The sequence below is a fragment of the Gekko japonicus genome, unplaced genomic scaffold, assembly GCF_001447785.1.
Source record: "Gekko japonicus isolate JY-2015 unplaced genomic scaffold, Gekko_japonicus_V1.1 scaffold96, whole genome shotgun sequence".
Taxonomy (NCBI): domain Eukaryota; kingdom Metazoa; phylum Chordata; class Lepidosauria; order Squamata; family Gekkonidae; genus Gekko; species Gekko japonicus.
In genome coordinates, this window is record NW_015168048.1 from 945,989 (window position 1) to 963,925 (window position 17,937).

Consider the following 17,937-nt stretch of genomic DNA (forward strand, 5'->3'; position numbering starts at 1 on the left):
CCTTTCCTCTCCTGCTAAAGTACTCCTCATGTAATCATAGTACTGATTCTGGTATACTTCCATTATATTGATAAACAGCCACACATACATTTGTCCATGCACACCACTAGTTTAAACTCAGGTAACAGGGACTAAAACAATTACTGTGTCACTACCCAAGTTTGATTTTTCTAATTTCCTTTGAAATAAGGACAGGGTCTCATGCTCTATCTTCTCAGGAACCTTATGGAAACCAATACTTGTTAGAATTAGCTAAAAACTGGCAGAATAAACACTTTCATCCAATTGGTTTGCAAACTACTATTAAAATACTCTCTGAAGCTTAGGTTAACTGTTAAACATACATACCATTAGGAGCTTATTAAAGAAGACAGAGAGATTGCTTACCTGTAACTGGTTTTTCTTTTACTGGTCATCTGTGAGTCACACAAATGGGATTCACCTTTGTGCAGAGCACCTTTTTTGGGAACCTTTTAAAGCTTTAGTAAGGGAGCTGGCATTCCTCTGGAAGAGCAATGACGGAAACTCGAGGGAAACTCAAGGGAAATGTTCTCAGCCATGCTGCACTTGCAGCAGTCAGAAGAGAAGCAAGCGGGACGATACTTATCCCACTCCTTGAGACTGTGTGGAGAGGCTGGTCTCTGTGCCTCAGAGAAAGGGCATGAGTGCCTCTGCTCCCTCACTAGAGGTGTAAAAGATCCTGGAGCTGTTATCTGCAGTCACCACAACCATTTGGGGGACTACACACAGGCCATAAAGAATAATTACTTTTGTTAATAGACTTAATATTTTACTCCCATGTATTGAGCATAAACAGCTGGGGATTTTCATTTATAAGCCTAACACTTAAAAAGAGGATTAAGAAGAGGTGTCCAGGTAAAATTCCTACTTTATCATGAACATTTCTGTTGAATAAGAGAAATGTCGTTAGTACACTGTGAATATCCTATGCTCTATATTTACATATTGCTGGTAAATGTATGCATTTTATTGCCAAATTTGACAAGCTGTTTTGCTGTGCTCTGTGAGGCTGTATGTGAAAGTAACCCCAAATATCCAGTCGTGTACATGAATAGGCAAATACCTGCATGAACACACTAATTCAGTTTAATTCTTTTTCTTTTTTTGCAGTGTAGGTCAAATAAACCTGTACAGCTTATGTAAGTTTAGTCCTGGAATGTGAGGGGTAACCAAGCACACCGGCTCGCTTATTATGTCCAACTTTCAGCCTGTGTCTTTACTGATAGAGATCTAATGGATTTCGGTTTCAGCCCCTGGAACTCCCAATGAATGCTGGGAGATTCCTTTAAATGAAACTTTAAAAAAAAGGAAAAGAAAAAGAACAAGGAAAAAACACATAAAACCAGAGTACCCCTTGAGATACTTCAGAACAATGCTGCCAGGATTAATACTTCCAGACATACCATAATTCAACACTTTTGTGACCCCCTAGAAAAAATATATCATGTGTCATGATAAAGCAATCTGTAATCTAAAAACCATTCTTATCATACACTATACAAGTTATTTTACAATCATTTGATAAACTGCTTTTAAAGCTGTAGTAGCCCTTCCATTGTTTTCTTCAAATAGCAACAAATGATACATATTTGAAACTATATCTAAAATATATTAATAGCTTAATGTCCTAGTATTTTGATTTTTAACCCACTTGTTAGGTTATTAAGCCCCACTATTTTCTCTTACAGAAATATTCAGGCCACTTAGAGTAAAAATCATCCCCCCCCTTTTTAGAGTGGCAAAGTATTTTAATTTTTTCCCAGAAAATTCCTAAGGTGCTCAAAGAATGGGCTACTACAGCTTACAAATTGTTTAAAATATAAATCAGTGATGACAAGGAAAATTTCACAAGACATATACGGTTGTTTTATGGCACACTAGTAGTTTGATACAGAAGGGACAGAGCTGCACAGAGACTAAGTTCTACTTTAAACCACAAAATCAGTAGCGGAATCTTCCTGATCTCCAGGAAACAAGATGAAACAGTTGATGACAACAAGGTGAAAAACGTGTGTGTGTAACCATACACAGGTTTGGGATTTTTATTTTCCACAACTATGAGGATTCCCCACCCCCCGTAGTTTGGTCTATTTAATCTTCTGCATATCTTATTTGAAACAAAATCTTTTAAAGAATTCTTACAATAAACATAAAATATTGGGCATAATTACAACTATTTTGTAAGTCAATAATATTTATGTTTATATATATATATATATATATGTATGTATGTATGTATGTATTTATATAGAAAGTATGTATACATGTACATATATATATAGTTCCTGACTGTTAAAAGTCAATGGAAATTTAGCCATCAACTTAAAATGGTGTCAACTGTATACACGTCTGCCCCAATCCAGTGAGTGATCAATGAGCAGAAAGAAAATTCTGCTTGTGGATCTGCTCTACTGGAGTGCAAAAAGCTGCCGTAGAGGTAAGCCCCTGCTGTTCAGTACCCAGGGTACTCCTGATCTGTGCACACATTGTGTAACAGATGAATACCACTAATAGCTCTAAATCAGTTCTGGTATCCCTTGCCTCCTTTCAAACAGACGATCAAATCTGTCAGTGGTGATCACATCCTTACATAGAGGGGAGAAGTCTCAAAAAGTGGCAGCAGAAGTCTGCTCTTAATTTGGTAGAATCCAGCAATTCTAAGCACCCCACAGAGGTAAATGCACAACTTTGCACTTTGTGAAAAATGATGGTCACTTATATTGATCTCCTATTTTTTTTTAAAAAAGCACAGGTTTTGTGGCTTTTAAGTTGTGTCTAAGGAGAACATTAGACATGCCACTGGTTGTGCATATCAGTTTTGTTCTGCTAACTATAGCTGCTCTGGATTGTGGCCACTGTATACATATATATAATATGCACCAATACATACTTAAGTACACACGCATATGGCAATAAATTGAGTATGGAAAAAAGTTAATTTCTCCACATAGAAGTAAACCTTTTAAAAATTATGCATATTTTCCTGAAAGTTTCCTGATGGGCGGTCAAGACTGATCTTTTTACTGACAATCTAGCCCAAGATTCTTACAATTATGGCTATCGCATTAAATGGAAATACCTAGGTTGTTTTCTTAAAAAAAGTTTACACATCTGTTTAAGACAGAGCTAGTTTTCTAGTAGCTCAAAGAACATTTGACAAATATCAAAAGTATGCATTTCAGATTTGATTTGGAATACATTTCAATCCCTACTCCCACCCCCACCCCCCTTAAAGAAGGCTGAATTTATCGGCCAAATTGATTTATATAGAAGGGTCACTATGACAGTCTTGATCAAGTTAGAAAAGTCAACCTATATTCACATGAGTATATTCAAAGATTAATATCTAGAGGTCATTAAGCTATGAGCTGCCCCACCTTAAAAAACAGCTGTACAATAGGCATCTTGAAGTTTTACAAAATTATGTAAGAAAAAATGAGCAAGCTTTCACTGTATATAAAGTTAAAGGAAATTGCTAAAACCAGACAATAATAGCTATAAAAGGCACAACTTCCCTTTTCCAATATACAGTTGTAAACTTTCTTCATGTTAACATGCACAAATCAAAAATGCTACCTTAACTATACAAAAAATCTATACCAAAACAAAAATCTAGAAAATTTTATCCAGCCAACTTGCAGAAATTCCTAGCAGAATGTTGACAATGTAGATTTTGAGCTTGACACCGCTGGTTTTGGTGCATCCTATACTGCCAATATGGTGGTGTAGCACATGGATGAAAAAACCTCAACCCATATTTCCTTCGTTTTCTTCTTCCTGTAATCATTTAGTTAGAAGGGGCTGCTTCTGAAACCTAGGTCTTGGCCCTCTGTAAACCACATGTAGTGCATAATTACAAAAACAAAACAAGAACACCCAAATATAGTTGCAAGGACAAAATTAACAAGTCTTTTAGTTTATAAAAAAGAAGCTATAATGACTTTTTTTCTTTTCTTAAGGCAATCTTTCTGTATTAAGGCAGTCATTTCTGATGAAATAACAGTTTTTTGATATTTCCATTTGAATATTTTGGTAACTGATTGCTGATGATTTCTGCCAACATTTCTGGAAACTCAACACTCATGGATTTATCCAAAAACGTTTGGAAGCAAAAGCTTAGAAGATTCTCAACCACCTGCAAATTATAAGAGAGAAGGATGAAGCCAACTTTCCAATATACAAAAACAAACATTGTTGCTGTCTTGTGCAATGGTTTAAATCACAAGACTAAATCATCAAGATTTCCCTACCTGTAGTAGTGTATGTCAACACTAAACAGTGATAGACCGCAATGTAAATTAAACTGAAAATGAACATTAGTTTGGTTCAGATATAACAGCAAGCCATTGTCTGCCATCATGAGGAAGAGGTGGGGTAGGGGAAGAATCTTTGGACTTGTTCTCTGCCCTTCTTTACCTTCCCCCCATGCACAACCAAATAATTCCTAGGTTCATGCAAATCAGAATTCTAAACAAAGGTTTATTCCTAGCTAGAAGTCCTGGTTTCGCAGGGAAAGCATAAACAATTTGTTTGCTTGAAGGAAACAGAAAACTATGGTTTTCTACAAACATGGAAATCTCAAATTATCTATGCATGTGAGGAATGGGAAGCAGGGAGTATGGGATCCTAGATTTCAAGGTTCAATTTATATAGCAGAAAACCATGGCTTACCATTGCCTCTGCTATAATGTAAACATTACACCAAAGCACAGTGTGCACTAAAGACAATTTAGAACCCAGAGCACCATCTGACACTGACACAAGGGACTGTAGCCAGAAAGGAAAACAGCTGGCTGTCTTCCCTATGTGTATATACACAGGCCTCTTTGGCTTCTGGCCTGTGATTACATATCTACCTATGTGTAATGCATTGTGGCACTTCCTACCAAACACAGCACAGCCAGTCATCTCCCTTCAGTGTCAAAGATTACCCCAACAATAAAAGGAAAAACATATACACCCTTCTTCTGCGTTTCCTTTGATCTGACAGTAGAATACTGCATAACAGGGTCATTGGGTTTTTTTCTTCTCCTGACTGTACATCTCAATGCAAAGCATTTACTCTGGTTGAATCAAGTGTTAATCTCTACAAAATACTGCAGGTGGGAGACTATATATTATTTATTTATTCATTCATTCATTCAATTTATACCCCACCATCTCCACCAAGGCAGACTCAGGGTGGCTTACATAAAAGTAAATACATAAGTAACAATTAAGTTATCATAAAACCATCTAAAAACTGTTCATTATAAAACAGTTTATAAAACAGTGTTTGTAATCTCCCCAGACCTCAGGTGCCATAAAGTTATCCTGTTGCTCTTGCCTTCATTGCACTCTCTACTGCAGCACTTTGATTTACAAGGGTCAACACCACCCTGTCTAGGTGATGGGACTTTTCCTCACACAATACCAGCTGCTAGTCATAATTTTCATCCGCACAGAATTAACGAAAAGCAGTCTACATGCCATAAAACTTACATCATGCATGGAGTCCAAAAGTTTTGTCAGTTGATAAAACCGCTGCCAGTTCTGACTAGAGTTCCCTTCTCTCTTCACGATGGCTTTCCCCAGCTCTTTGATGTAAGTCATACGAATTTCTTCAAACAGGGCTTGGCTCTTCAGGCCCTCCTTGGGAACTAAAATATAGGATTCAGAGTAAAATTTATACAGGCAAAAGAGAGGGGTGATTTTCAATGAACCTCCCTTCCTGAGGCAGACCTCCAACTCCCCCTTAGCTTGTCTCTAGGGTTCCCCCGTCCCCCAGGAGCAGTATTGGGGTGAGCCATTCTGAGCTGCAGTGGGAGGGTGGAGAAAGCTACACTTCACTGACAGAAATCTCTTTGTCAGTGGAAATTTCCAGTGGATCTAAGCCAATGCTTTAATCCTCCTGGAAAATAAACTCTCTGAGCCCATATAAAAGTTGACTACTTTCATTTTCAAAGGTAGGTTATGCATTCACCTACCTGTAGAGAGAAGCAGCAAAGTTTTCATACAGAGATATTCTTCATATGAAACTTGAAGCCGTGCTAACTCATTAGTAACCATCAGTAAACGTTTGCATTGTTCATACATGCAGGGTAAATTCATTCTCTGCCTGAAAAAGAGAGAGTTCACACTCATCAATATCCGTACAAAGGCCAATCCTTTTCTGGATAGAATTGTCAAGGATAAACACCAGCAGGGAGAGAAATACTGGGAACATTTCTGCCAGCTGTAAAGAGTCCAAGCTGAGTGTCTGTTTCCCTTTCTGTTGCAGGTATGAGAGCCTCTTGGCCCATAGCTTGTGGCTCAAAGTCTGTAGCCTTGGAGAAGCCAGCTGAGTGGATCCAGCACCAACCCAAGATGCAGCTTACTGTATTTTTTGGTCTTGTTTATTTAAATTGTACTTTTGTACTGGGAGAAAGGCAGTGTCGCAAATAAATAAGCATATAATTAGTATTCCAACACCCACCCACCCCCAAATAGGGATGTCAGTTGTTTTGGAGCAGGGGTTTATCAGGAAGCATACCCCCATGCATTATGTAACGTAGGGATGTTCATACAGTCAAAAACAGCCAGATCTTAAGCATTCTTATTCAGAAGTAATTTCAGTAGACTTACACTCAATAATGAATGTGCACAGAACTGCAGCCAAGCTACTATCAAGCTTACACAAATAAACAATGCCTAGTTGCACCTTGAGGTTTTGAACTGAGATCCCAGAAAAGATGCTGTTCTCTGCTAAGCTGCAGGAAGAGATACACATCCTTAACAGTCATGTTTTATTTAATTTAGATTTTCTATCCAATTCAAACCAACAGAGCAGTTCACAATAACAGCTAAAACAAGCTAGTTCTCTGAGACATAAACAAAACAGAAAAGCAGTTGAAGATCAATAAACAGTTCAGCTTAAAAACAGTAGGACAGAAGCATAATAAAATAGTTAAACTGGTAAAACCAGATGAACCCAGTTAAGCCTTCCAACAGCATATGTTAATGGGCTTGATGACCTTTCCAGGGGAGGGAATTATGAAGTAAGATCCCCTGCTCTCTGTGCTTGTCAGTGTAACCTCAGGCAAGGCCAGCACCTGGAGTCTATCTTACCTGGCACGGAAAGGGTCCTCTAACTGAGGTCATTTAAAGCACTGAAAGTCAACACTAGCACTCTGAAGTGTGCCAGGAAACCAGTAAGGAGATTGTGCAGTTTGTTAAATATGGTTGTCTCGTGTCTCTCCTAGCTCCCTCAGGTAGGCTGTTATATTTTTGTAATCACTGGTATTTCTGAATAATCTTCACAAGATACCCTCCAAGTAGATCTCATTACAGCACCCCAATATTGTGTCCTGGTCACTTCTCCTCTAGGTAGCAGTTGATGCATCAACTGAAGTTAGCAGAAGGCACACTCCACAGATGCTATCTGAGCATCCAAGAGTAGAAACAGGTCAAGGAACACAGGAAACTGTATTCTGATCTTTCACAGGAAGGGAAAATTCTATCCAGATAAAATCAACTCCCAGACCACCCACAATCAGTATTTACATCTTGTCTGTACTGAACTTCAATTTTATTAACTTTTGGGAAATCCATCATGGACTCCAGACACCTGACTGAGAACAACTGTCCATCATCACCATCTGAGATCTTCCCGACTGCAAAGCAGTGTTCCCAAATCTGGGAAACCCAGATTCTGATCCCACTTAGAATCACAGAATCATAGAGTTTGGAAGGGACCTTCAGGGTCATCTAGTCCAACCCCCTGCACAATGCAGGAAATTCACAAATACCTCCCCCTCCACACCCAAAGTGACTACTGTTCCACACCCAGAAGATGACAAAAAACCTCCAGGATCCCTAGCCAAACTGGCCTGGAGAAAAATTGCTTCCTGACCCCAAAGTGGTGATCAGCATTTCCCTGGGCGTGTAAGAAAGGGCCACAAGAACTAAGCACTGAGACAACCCTTCTTGCCCTCCCTCTCATGATCTGCCTAAGCTCACAGAATCAGCATTGCTGTCAGATGGCCATCTAGCCTCTGTTTGAAAACCTCCAAAGGAGAGCCCACCACCTCCTGAGGAAGCCTATTCCTAATGTTTAGCCAAAAACTCTTCTGATTTAATTTCAACCTGCTGGTTCTGGTCCAACCTTCTGGAGCAACAGAAAACAACTCTGTACCATCCTCTATATGACAGCCCTTCAAGTACTTGAAGATAGTTATCATATCACCTCTCAGTCCTCTCCTCTCCAGGCTAAACATACCCAGCTACTTCAACCTTTCCTCATAGGACTTGGGTCTCCAGACCCCTCACCATCTTCATTGCCCTCCTCTGGACACATTCCAGCTTGTCAATATCCTTCTTCTTTTATATATATATCTTTTATATATATATCTCCTTATATATAATTGAATAGTGGGTGCCAAAGTTCTAATTCTAAAATGCACTCCCTTAGTGTATGGCTGATGGCACTGCTCCTCAGCATATATCGCCACCAATCAGAAGGCAAAGCCCGGGTCCCGCCCACACCACAACTGCGGCGACAACCTGGTCTTTTGCATATGGAAGCTGATTGGACTTCAGTCCATTCCACACCTCAAACTCCCCCCCCCACAAGGCAGTTGGGATTTTCAGTTGCATAACATCCCTCATAGGGGAGAGGAGAATGGGTAACAATGGTTACCACTCTCCAGGTGAGGGCTACAGATAACTCAAACATACAAATGCTCTTCAGGTAGCAGAGATCAGTCCCTCTGGAGAAAACAGTGGACTCTGTCATTAAACCCTGCTGAGGTCGCCACAGGAAACTGACACTGTTTGCCCAAAGCCAAAGCACTCTCCCAGAGCCTCTTCCTAGATCCCGTTGTATTTATTTCCGCAACGGGCATTATTTCTAGTAGCATTATAAAACACATTAGCAATTTCTGTAATTATTTATTTATTTATTCATTTATTTATTGGATTTATACGCGATACCATTACTTCACGTGATCAGGACACTATACTTCTGTTGATAGAGCCCAAAATCACATTTGCCTTTTTAGCTACTGCATCACACTGCTGACTCATGTTCTGTGTATGGGAGGGGGAAGGAAGGAAAAAGAGTGCATGTGTGCACAGCAGAGAAAAGCTCCTTCACGCTTCCTCCTCTGGGGCCGCCGCTGCGTTGCCTAGCCTCTCTTCCCTCGGTTGGAGAGGGAGTCCCATGGCACCTTCAAGACCAACAAACTTTTATTCGAGGTATAAGCTTTCCTGTGTATGCATACTGAGGGGGGGGGGGGGGAGAGAAGGGGGAGAGATTCTTCTGACAAGCCTGCTCTGCTGTTTACTGTGAGACCTGATCTCTCTCTCTCTCTCACACACACGCACACACAAACACAAATGTTAGAAAAGGAAGGGGGCAGAAAAGAGATGCATCTGGAATAATGGGAATTAAGGGGAAATTATTTTGACTCATTCTGAAAAGGGTTTTAAAAAACAGATTAGGTTTGTCTTTGCCTATCTGGGATTTTCTTTTTAAAAAGACCCTGGTTATGAATTACAACCCTTGGATTGGATTCCATGGAAGCAGATGGCTAAGTATTTAAAAATACATTTATAGTTCCATATATACCAGTGCAACATGTGGTCTCCCTCTCTATCCTCCCACCTCCCTTTCTTCACATTAACCCCCCCCGCCACTTTTAAAACTTTTTATTATCCAGTCCGAAAGCAACACATTATTTCATTTTGAGCGATCCCCTTTCCAGTTCTAACAGATGAAAAAATAATAATAAAAGAAACCTAACATCACAGCATGTAATCTTTATTGGTGGAAGGGAGCAAGTTTATATCTTTGGTACCTCATGTTGCATTTTATGGCACACATGGTCCGGCCCAGCAAAGTGACATTTATGTCAGATCTGGCCTTCGTAACCAATTGTGTTCGACACCTCACACCTAGACCCTTTTGCACATACTACTGCCAAGGCAAGTCTCCCCCATCCTATAATTATGCATTTGATTTTTCTTACCTAAATGCAGAACTTGACATTTATCCCCACTGAAATTCATTTTATTTGTTTTACCCCAGTTTTCCAGCCTTTCAAGACCATCCTGTATCCTGACTCTGTCTTCTACCATATTGCTACCCCTCCCAATTTAGTATCATCTGCAAATTTAATAAGCATTTCCTCTATTCCTTCATCCAAATAATGTATAAAGATGTTGAACAAAACAGGTCCCAAGGCCAGATCCTTGAGGCACTCCAAGTGGAGGAACCATTAACAAGCACTCTTTGGATGCGATCTGTCAACCAGTTACAGATCCAAACCACATTTTTCCAATTTGTCAACAAGAATATTATGTGGAACCTTATCAAAAGCCTTACTGAAATCAAGGTAAACTATGTCTACAGCATTCCCCTGATCAAGCAAGGTAGTAACTTTCTCAAAAAAAGAGGAGGTTAGTCTGACATGACTTGTTCTTGAGAAACCCACGCTGACTCTTAGTAATCACCGCTGTCCTTCCTAAATGCTCAAGGATTGTCTATTTGATGATTTGTTCTAAAACGTTCCCAGGTATAGATGTCAAGCTGACAGGTCGGTAGTTACCCGGATGCTCCTTTTCCCCCTTCTTGAAGATGGGGACAACATTTGCCCGCCTCCAGTCTTCTGGCACTTCACCTGTTCTCCAAGAATTCTCAAAAATAATGGACAGAGGCTCAGAAATTATATCCATGAGTTCTTTTAGTACCCTTGGATGCAGTTCATCTGGCCCTGAGGACTTAGTTTCATTAAAGAAACTAGGTGTTTATGTACTACCCCATGCCGATCTTAGGCTGCAACTCCCTTCCCTCATCATGTGTTCTGTTTTTGCCCTGTTGAGCACCATTTCCTTAGCAAGAGAAGACTGAGGAAAAGTAGGAACTAAGCAGTTCTGCCCTCTCTTCATCACATTACAACTTGTACCACAGAAGCTAAGTGGGTGGCCAGTTATCAGCCTAACCAACTTCACAGGATTGTTGTGAACTGTCATGATCTGGGCTGTGCCAGTAGAGGCCTAGTAGGCCCAAGGAGCCTGGCTAGCAGTAGGTGAGGCTGGGCTTACAACTCCCAGAAGCCCCTGGGAGATTTTGGAGCCAAAATGGACCAAAAGGAAAAGAGGAGGGATGGGAATAAAAGTTCTGGAGCAGCAGGAAGAGCTGTTCTTTCTTCCAGAGGGCAGAGCTGGAAGGAAGGCTGCTGCAGGGGAGGGACCCTCATCCTGAGGACAGGGTGAGTAGTGTAAGGCCACTTGAGATAGTGAGCTAGGGACAGTGTATATTCAGACGTGTTAGGGCATTTGATTTCTTTTCTTTTCACCCACTTACTGTTATTATTCTGCACCTTGTTGTTTGACCTCCTATAAAATAAATCTTTTTCTTGTTTCACTCTGCCTGGTCCTCATGCCTATTATCCGGCCAAAAGGGAGGTCTGAAGGGCTTGGGAGGGTGCTCTGGGCCTTCTCAAGGGAACCTAAATCCAGAGTGGTGGCAGCGTCAGGTGACACCCCACCTGAGCTGTGACATGAACATAAAATGTTGCAGTCCCAGACCACTTCTGCCCCATTGAAAAGGCAACTAGGGGATCTGAGGGTGGTGCTGTATGCCCCCATATCTGAGCCCACCCCAGTGGCCCCTTCTCCTGCTCTGCCACTGGCAGGGGTGGTGTGGGAGTGCCCTTGACAATGTGGCTAGGTTGCTGGGAAGCATACCCACCAGTGAGCAAAGGACACCCACAAATGCATAGAGTGGCAATGACAATGCCCCTTTCCCTTCTGCTCTTTGGAGACAGTGTGATCTGTGTGAACACTGAGGCAGCTGTGGAAGCCTGTGCAGCCAACAGCTCAACACCCCTCCCCACTGTCAAGCACCTGGATCTGCTGACAAGAATTGGTTCCTTGGACTTCCGGTTGATAGCGGCATGCTTGCGGACTCACTTCCCGGACCTCCCGGGGGTGTCTCCGTGCTCCGGCGGAAGGAGGGGGCGAGCAGGCTCGTAACCCCCCCCCCAGGGGCCCGGTGAAGGGACCATGACTAAGGACCTCTAAGGGGTAGCCTCTTCAATGGCGGAATGCCAGAGAATCGAGGCGCCCCTTTGCTCCAGTGGTTCTTCCAGCCGAGAGACCGAATGGTACAAGTGAAGCTAACCGGGTCAAGCGCAGGAGATCGGGCGTTAAAAATGATGAAAGAAGCGTGGTCGGAAGGCCAACTATGAATGTGAGTCAACTGGGAAACGATTTTTGAAAGAAAAGACACTCCCTACCCTACTCTGCAGAACGGGAAAAGTGAGCGGGGGAGGGGGACGCCTCCCATGTGCATAAACTGTTGAGCGAAAGGGGGGGGGGCAGAAGAGAAACACGATTGAAATTGCCCAGAAGTACTTACCCAATCGAGCTAAGCAACTAAGAGTATATTCAGAGATTTTTAAAAAATTTCCGAAAGTAAACAAATGGGAAAAAGATGACGGGGAAGAGGGACAAAGACAAAGAAATACTTTTGAAAACGAAACTAGAGTCTCCAAAGCCGGAAACAACCAGTGAGACAGCAAAGGCTATAGCTGAGTTCATGCGCCCTCTACTGGAACAGCTGAATAACTTCAAAGAGCAGATGTCCGTGGTAACACAGAGCATTACTGCGCAACAAACGCAAATAACTGATCTGATCCAAGTAATGAAGCAGGATGCTGAGAAAGTAAAGGAAGTGGCTGAATCAACGCAGAAAGTGAAGAAGAAAGTGCAAAAATTGGAAAAGAAAACCTCTTCTTTGGAAGATCAAATGCTTCAAGTACAAATGGATAAGGCCAATATGGTCCTGCACTTTCAGGGGGTGCCAGAGAACAGAGGAGAGAATCTTAAAGAACTTATGAATGAACTACTTGCCCCAGTAACAGAAATAAAGGCGGACTTGTTACTCAATGATATGGATGTGGCCTAAAGTTGTTGGCATTAGAAGGACATGACTGTAAATTTGGATGGCATGTTTACTTATGGTATGGGAAAATAAAAATGGACAGTTTTTTTAAGCATCACTATATTAGAAGAACGATATTTGATACCTGGACTAAGTATAAAAGGTTTTTTTCAGAACAGAGACCACTTTGGATAATACCAGAGGAGGTAATTAAACCTTATCCGGTCAACAAAGGAGAGGACTGGCTACAATATAGAGACATTTTGAAACCTGTTGGAAAGTCGTTTGAAACAAAGTCAGAAGAAGAGATGGATTATAAATATGGATGGTTACAATACAAACAGGTTTATGATTTGTTTAAAACAGATAAAAAAGACTTTGGGTTTAGGAAAAAATATAATGAAATTGAAAATTTGTGGATGGAGGGAGGTAAAAAGATGATATCTAAGATGTATAAGATTTTGTTAAAATGGTATACAGAAGATGAAATGGTGAAAGAGCAGATGGTAAAATGGGCAGTAAATATGAATAAGGAAATATATATGTCATCCTGTGAATTTTTATGGAAAAATGCAATGAAAATTTCAACATGTAATAATCTAAGAGAGAATTGCTATAAGATGATGTATAGAAGGTATATGACACCAAAAAAATAGCAAACATAAGTAGTAATTTATCAAACAAATATTGGAAATGTAAAAAAATAGAAGGTTCTTTCTGTCATATGTGGTGGACATGTGACAAAGCAAAAAACCTTTGGACGGAGGTCCATAAGGAGATGGAAAAATTTATGAAATGTAAGATTAATATTCCTTCTGGGACTAAAAATGGAAGAAGTCAATATTGTAAAACGGACTTTAATGTGGTATATGATTACAACTGCCAGAATGATATACGCTCAATTTTGGAAGCAAGAAAGAACTCCCGATATTTGGGAGTGGTTAAAAAAGTTAATTTTTATGGTTGAAATGGATAAAATGACAAGAAAGCTTAAAAATCAAGAAGCTGAAAATATATTATTAAAGAATTGGGAAAGGAGAAAAAATTTGAGAATGTATTAGAAGTTTGAGCACTGTGGGAAGTCAGAGGAGGAGGGAGACTGGGACAAAAGGATATGTGATAGTTTGTTATATGATGTTTGATCTTACTTATCCTAATAATTTTTTATTTTTTTTTAAAAAAGGATATATAAAGAAAAATAATCTGCCTGGGGAAATTGTAGTAAGATTCTCGAAGAGGCACGTCAGGGATGCTATCCTGAAAGCAGTAGCGGCAACACCCCTGAAGGCAGGGGAGAATGCTGTGAGAATGCTAAAGGATATTCCATTTGAAGTAAGACAACGCAGAAAGAAATATAAAGAACTTATGCTCTTTCTCCAAACAAATTCAATTGGATACAAATGGCTATTTCCAGAAGGCGTAACATTTAAGATCAAAGAGAAGGAAAAGATTGACACTGTTCTGAAAGCTCAAGAATTCCTAAAGGAACAGCTGGGAAGGTCAGAGGACAAGAAAAAAGAAGAGGACAGTAGGTCCAGTGGCGAGCTGGAAACTGGTTCATCTGGCGAGGGCTCTTTGTCTGAGCAGGGGGCAGGAGCCCCGAAAAGTCCCTACAAGTTGCGGAAGAGAAGAGAAAAGAAGTAAAGGCTGAAGGACTGTGAATTGTGCCTTTGAGAACTTTGGTTCTTGGGGATGATTGGGGGCACTGTTATTAGGCAGTTAAATGTAAAATGTGAGGGTAAAAGGTTTTAAATGTTTGACACAGTTCATAAAAAGAACAACGATGAAAAGACTGGATGTATTAAACCTAGTTGGAGGATCTCCTCTCTTGGGTTTTTAAATAGTAGTGGGTACTTTACTTTCTCCTGTATGTGTAGTTTCCCCCCTCCCTTTTTTCTGTTGTAGTTTTTTGTAGTGATAAAAAAATCAATAAAAAATCCCCTCCAGGGGCTCAAAAAAGAAAAGAAAAAAAGAATTGGTTCCTTTAAGAAGGTGGGGTGTGGCCCGTCCCTCTCTGCTCCCTGCCTGAGATGGATGCTGGACTCCACTCCCTTGCCAAATGGAGTTTTGGCTGCCCTGTCCACCACAGTGTGTCCATCACAGTGCCACCACTTCTGCACAACACCTCCACTGACTGCAGTGGCACGGTTGCTATGGAAGTTATTCCAGTCACGCTCAGAACACACTGTGAACCCAAATTTGTCTGCTTGGCCACCTGTAACAATCCCGCTGTAGAACCGCCACAGTAAAGCTATAGTTGAGGAGAGCCCATGGAAGAAGGGCACGATATAAATGTAAAATAAATAAATAAATATGCAGCCCCTCCAATATTATATAACCAGAAAACCTAGTCTTCATTTTTCTCCCTACATGTTTACTGTGTGAAGCCACTCTTCAAAGTCAGGTTCCCATCCAGTAAAGGGGCCTACTGCTTGCAGAACTGTTTCTGAACGGTCACCTGCCCTGCTATAGTGATCAAGAATGAAAGAACAGCAGCTGAACAATGCTCAAGTCATGGGCTTGAACAGCAGGTTCTAGGTCAGTACAGGCACAAATGAATGGCTATGCCTTAGTGCAAATGGACATTTATACTTCTGCAGGTGCAGTATATGAATGGATAATTTGTTCAGTTACCATGCACATGTGTGGACTGGAAGGGACATACAGTGAGATGTTCTGCAAAGTTAGCCTTTAATGCAGCAACCCCCCCCCTCCTGATCAGAACAGGTCAATTGTAATGGAAGACATTCACTACATACTATTAGCGTTAAGTATCTGCTTCGATAGAAATATCTTAGCAGATATGTTTTTCCACAATAAATTATTTTATTTATTTATTTTATTAATTTTTTATCCCACCCCCCGCCGTGGCAGGCTCAGGGCGGCTTACAATATATACCAATAAATATATACATCAAGACTCCACAATATTAAAACACAATTCAGTTAAAATTACTATATATAAAACCATAACTACAAATATAACTACAGTAGAGGATGGCAGAGTTCTCTCAACAACTGGATGGTCGCCTACCCCCAACTCAGGCTGTTGGGTCATCAGGCTGGCAATGATGGTGATGTTAATGTTACGGTCAGGGCCATGATGTTAAAGGCGGCCCCCTAATTGAAAGCCTAGTGCAAGAGCTGAACTATACTACAGGAACTATTTTGCTGAACTATACTACAGGAAATAGAAAATCAATAATTGAATAGGTTTGTTAATGCACCTCTCTCTCTCCCCAGTGTCAGCATCAAAAACAATCTAAAACCTTGGGTTCAATAGTAGAAACACAACATGAACTTTACAGAAGACAGTAAGGCTGAAGAAAAGTGAACTGACTTGATACTACAGAATGGAGGACCAGGCTACATTGTGAGCAGAACTTTAAACACTAATTCTCACTACACAAACAACTGCACCTTCTAAAAGCTACGACTACCCCAATATTTGCAGTGATTATATAAAGGGGTCATACTCTGAATTGGTCATCTCTCCTTGCACCTTCCCCATGACTTCAGAGGCAAGAAGAAAACAGAAAATTTAGGCAGCTTTCTTAGACCAAAGCAACGCAAACTACTTTCTTACAAAGTAAACTTGTGGAATTCACCATTGCAAGATGTAATAAATTAGATGGGTTATAAAAACGATTAGATATGTCCAAAGACAGGTCTCTTAACTGTTTTTAGTTATGGTGGGTCAACAGAATCTCCACATACAGGTATTTATACCTTGGAACATCAGATGGGCAAAGGACAAGGAAGGTCAACAACTTCAAGCCCCACTTGAGAGTTTCCAGATGCAGCTGGCTAACTACTGCTGAAAACAGAATACTGGATCAGGACCTTGGGGTGACCTAGCATGTACATTTTAATAGAATAAAATCCTGAATAATTCTTGTACCTCAAATGCACTGAAAAGAATTCTGACACATATTCCCTTCTCTTTTAATTGTTGCCTAAAACACAATTTCCCCCTCCCAATTCATCTGTACTTTTGTCACTTCATTGAGTCTTGTCAGTTTTTCAATCTTTGAACACAGGGCTGTGAATTGAGGGGGAGGAATGGGTATCCTGTGCCACAGCAAACTGGACATTCCCAGAGACACAAGGTAGAACACCAGTCTAGCGTACTTCTTTACCAAAAAGGGGGACTCAGACAAAAAAGGTGCACATTCTTTATGCTATTTTAAATAATATATTGTTCATATTTTCCAGTGGTCTTTTTAGCAGGAACTTGGCCAACATTTGGACACTTTTTAATGATATAAACTAAAAAGATCTAAACCTATTTTCTAAATAGCTGCAGTAAAAAAATAACATATTCACCAATTGAAAGCCACCTAGCAAAAACCTTGCAGGTTAACTTCATTGTTCCAGCCATCCAACTGGATGAAACATATAAAATACTCTGAATCAGATGCTAAATACTTCTAAAATCTCCATGCAAACCTTGCACACCTTTCCCAGCATGTACCAGCACCGCATTAGTGTTAACTAGCTTTATGTGTAAACAACTCCAAATTCCCACATAACTTTTATTAAGGTACAAAGAAGGTACTTTAAAGCAAAATTCTAGTAAGATGTTAGAGTCTAATAATTCTAACAACAGCCTATGCAGTTTATAAGACATGCAACTCTGAAATCCAGTATAACCAGGGGTCTTTTGGGGCCGGAGCGTGCCGGAGCACCACTCCGGCAGCCCAGGAGCCGGCACAAATGGCAGCGGCAAGCCCCGCCCCCAGCTCCCCACGCAGAAGCGCTGGGGGGAGGCACAGAGAGCGCTGGGGCCAGGGGGAGGCAGGGAGAGCCCTGCAACTGGGTCCCCCGGGCCCGCGCAGAAGCGCTGGGGCCGGGGGGAGGCCTGGAGAGCCCCGCAGCCAGGTGCCCTGGGCCCACACAGAAGTGCTGCAGCTCGGGGAAGGCCTGGAGAGCCCTGCTGCTGGTTTCCCTGGCCCACACCGAAGCGGTAAGTATGGGATCCGCGGGGTGGGGGTGGCGGGGGCTTGGCGGGG

General features: G+C 41.1%; 1 protein-coding gene across 1 annotated transcript in view; it reads right to left on the minus strand.

Annotated features, from left to right (window-relative positions):
- Positions 1-2,260: 2,260 nt before the first annotated feature.
- The window catches only part of NR3C1 (nuclear receptor subfamily 3 group C member 1), a 104,480-nt gene continuing 88,803 nt past the window's right edge, over positions 2,261-17,937 (minus strand). Inside the window, exons 7-9 of the mRNA XM_015414325.1 lie at positions 5,988-6,118; positions 5,503-5,660; positions 2,261-4,156 (exon numbers count right to left, since the gene is read on the minus strand). Coding sequence (XP_015269811.1) covers positions 4,004-4,156; positions 5,503-5,660; positions 5,988-6,118 — 442 coding nt within the window. The 3' untranslated portion in view covers positions 2,261-4,003. The remainder of the gene's footprint in view (positions 4,157-5,502; positions 5,661-5,987; positions 6,119-17,937) is intronic.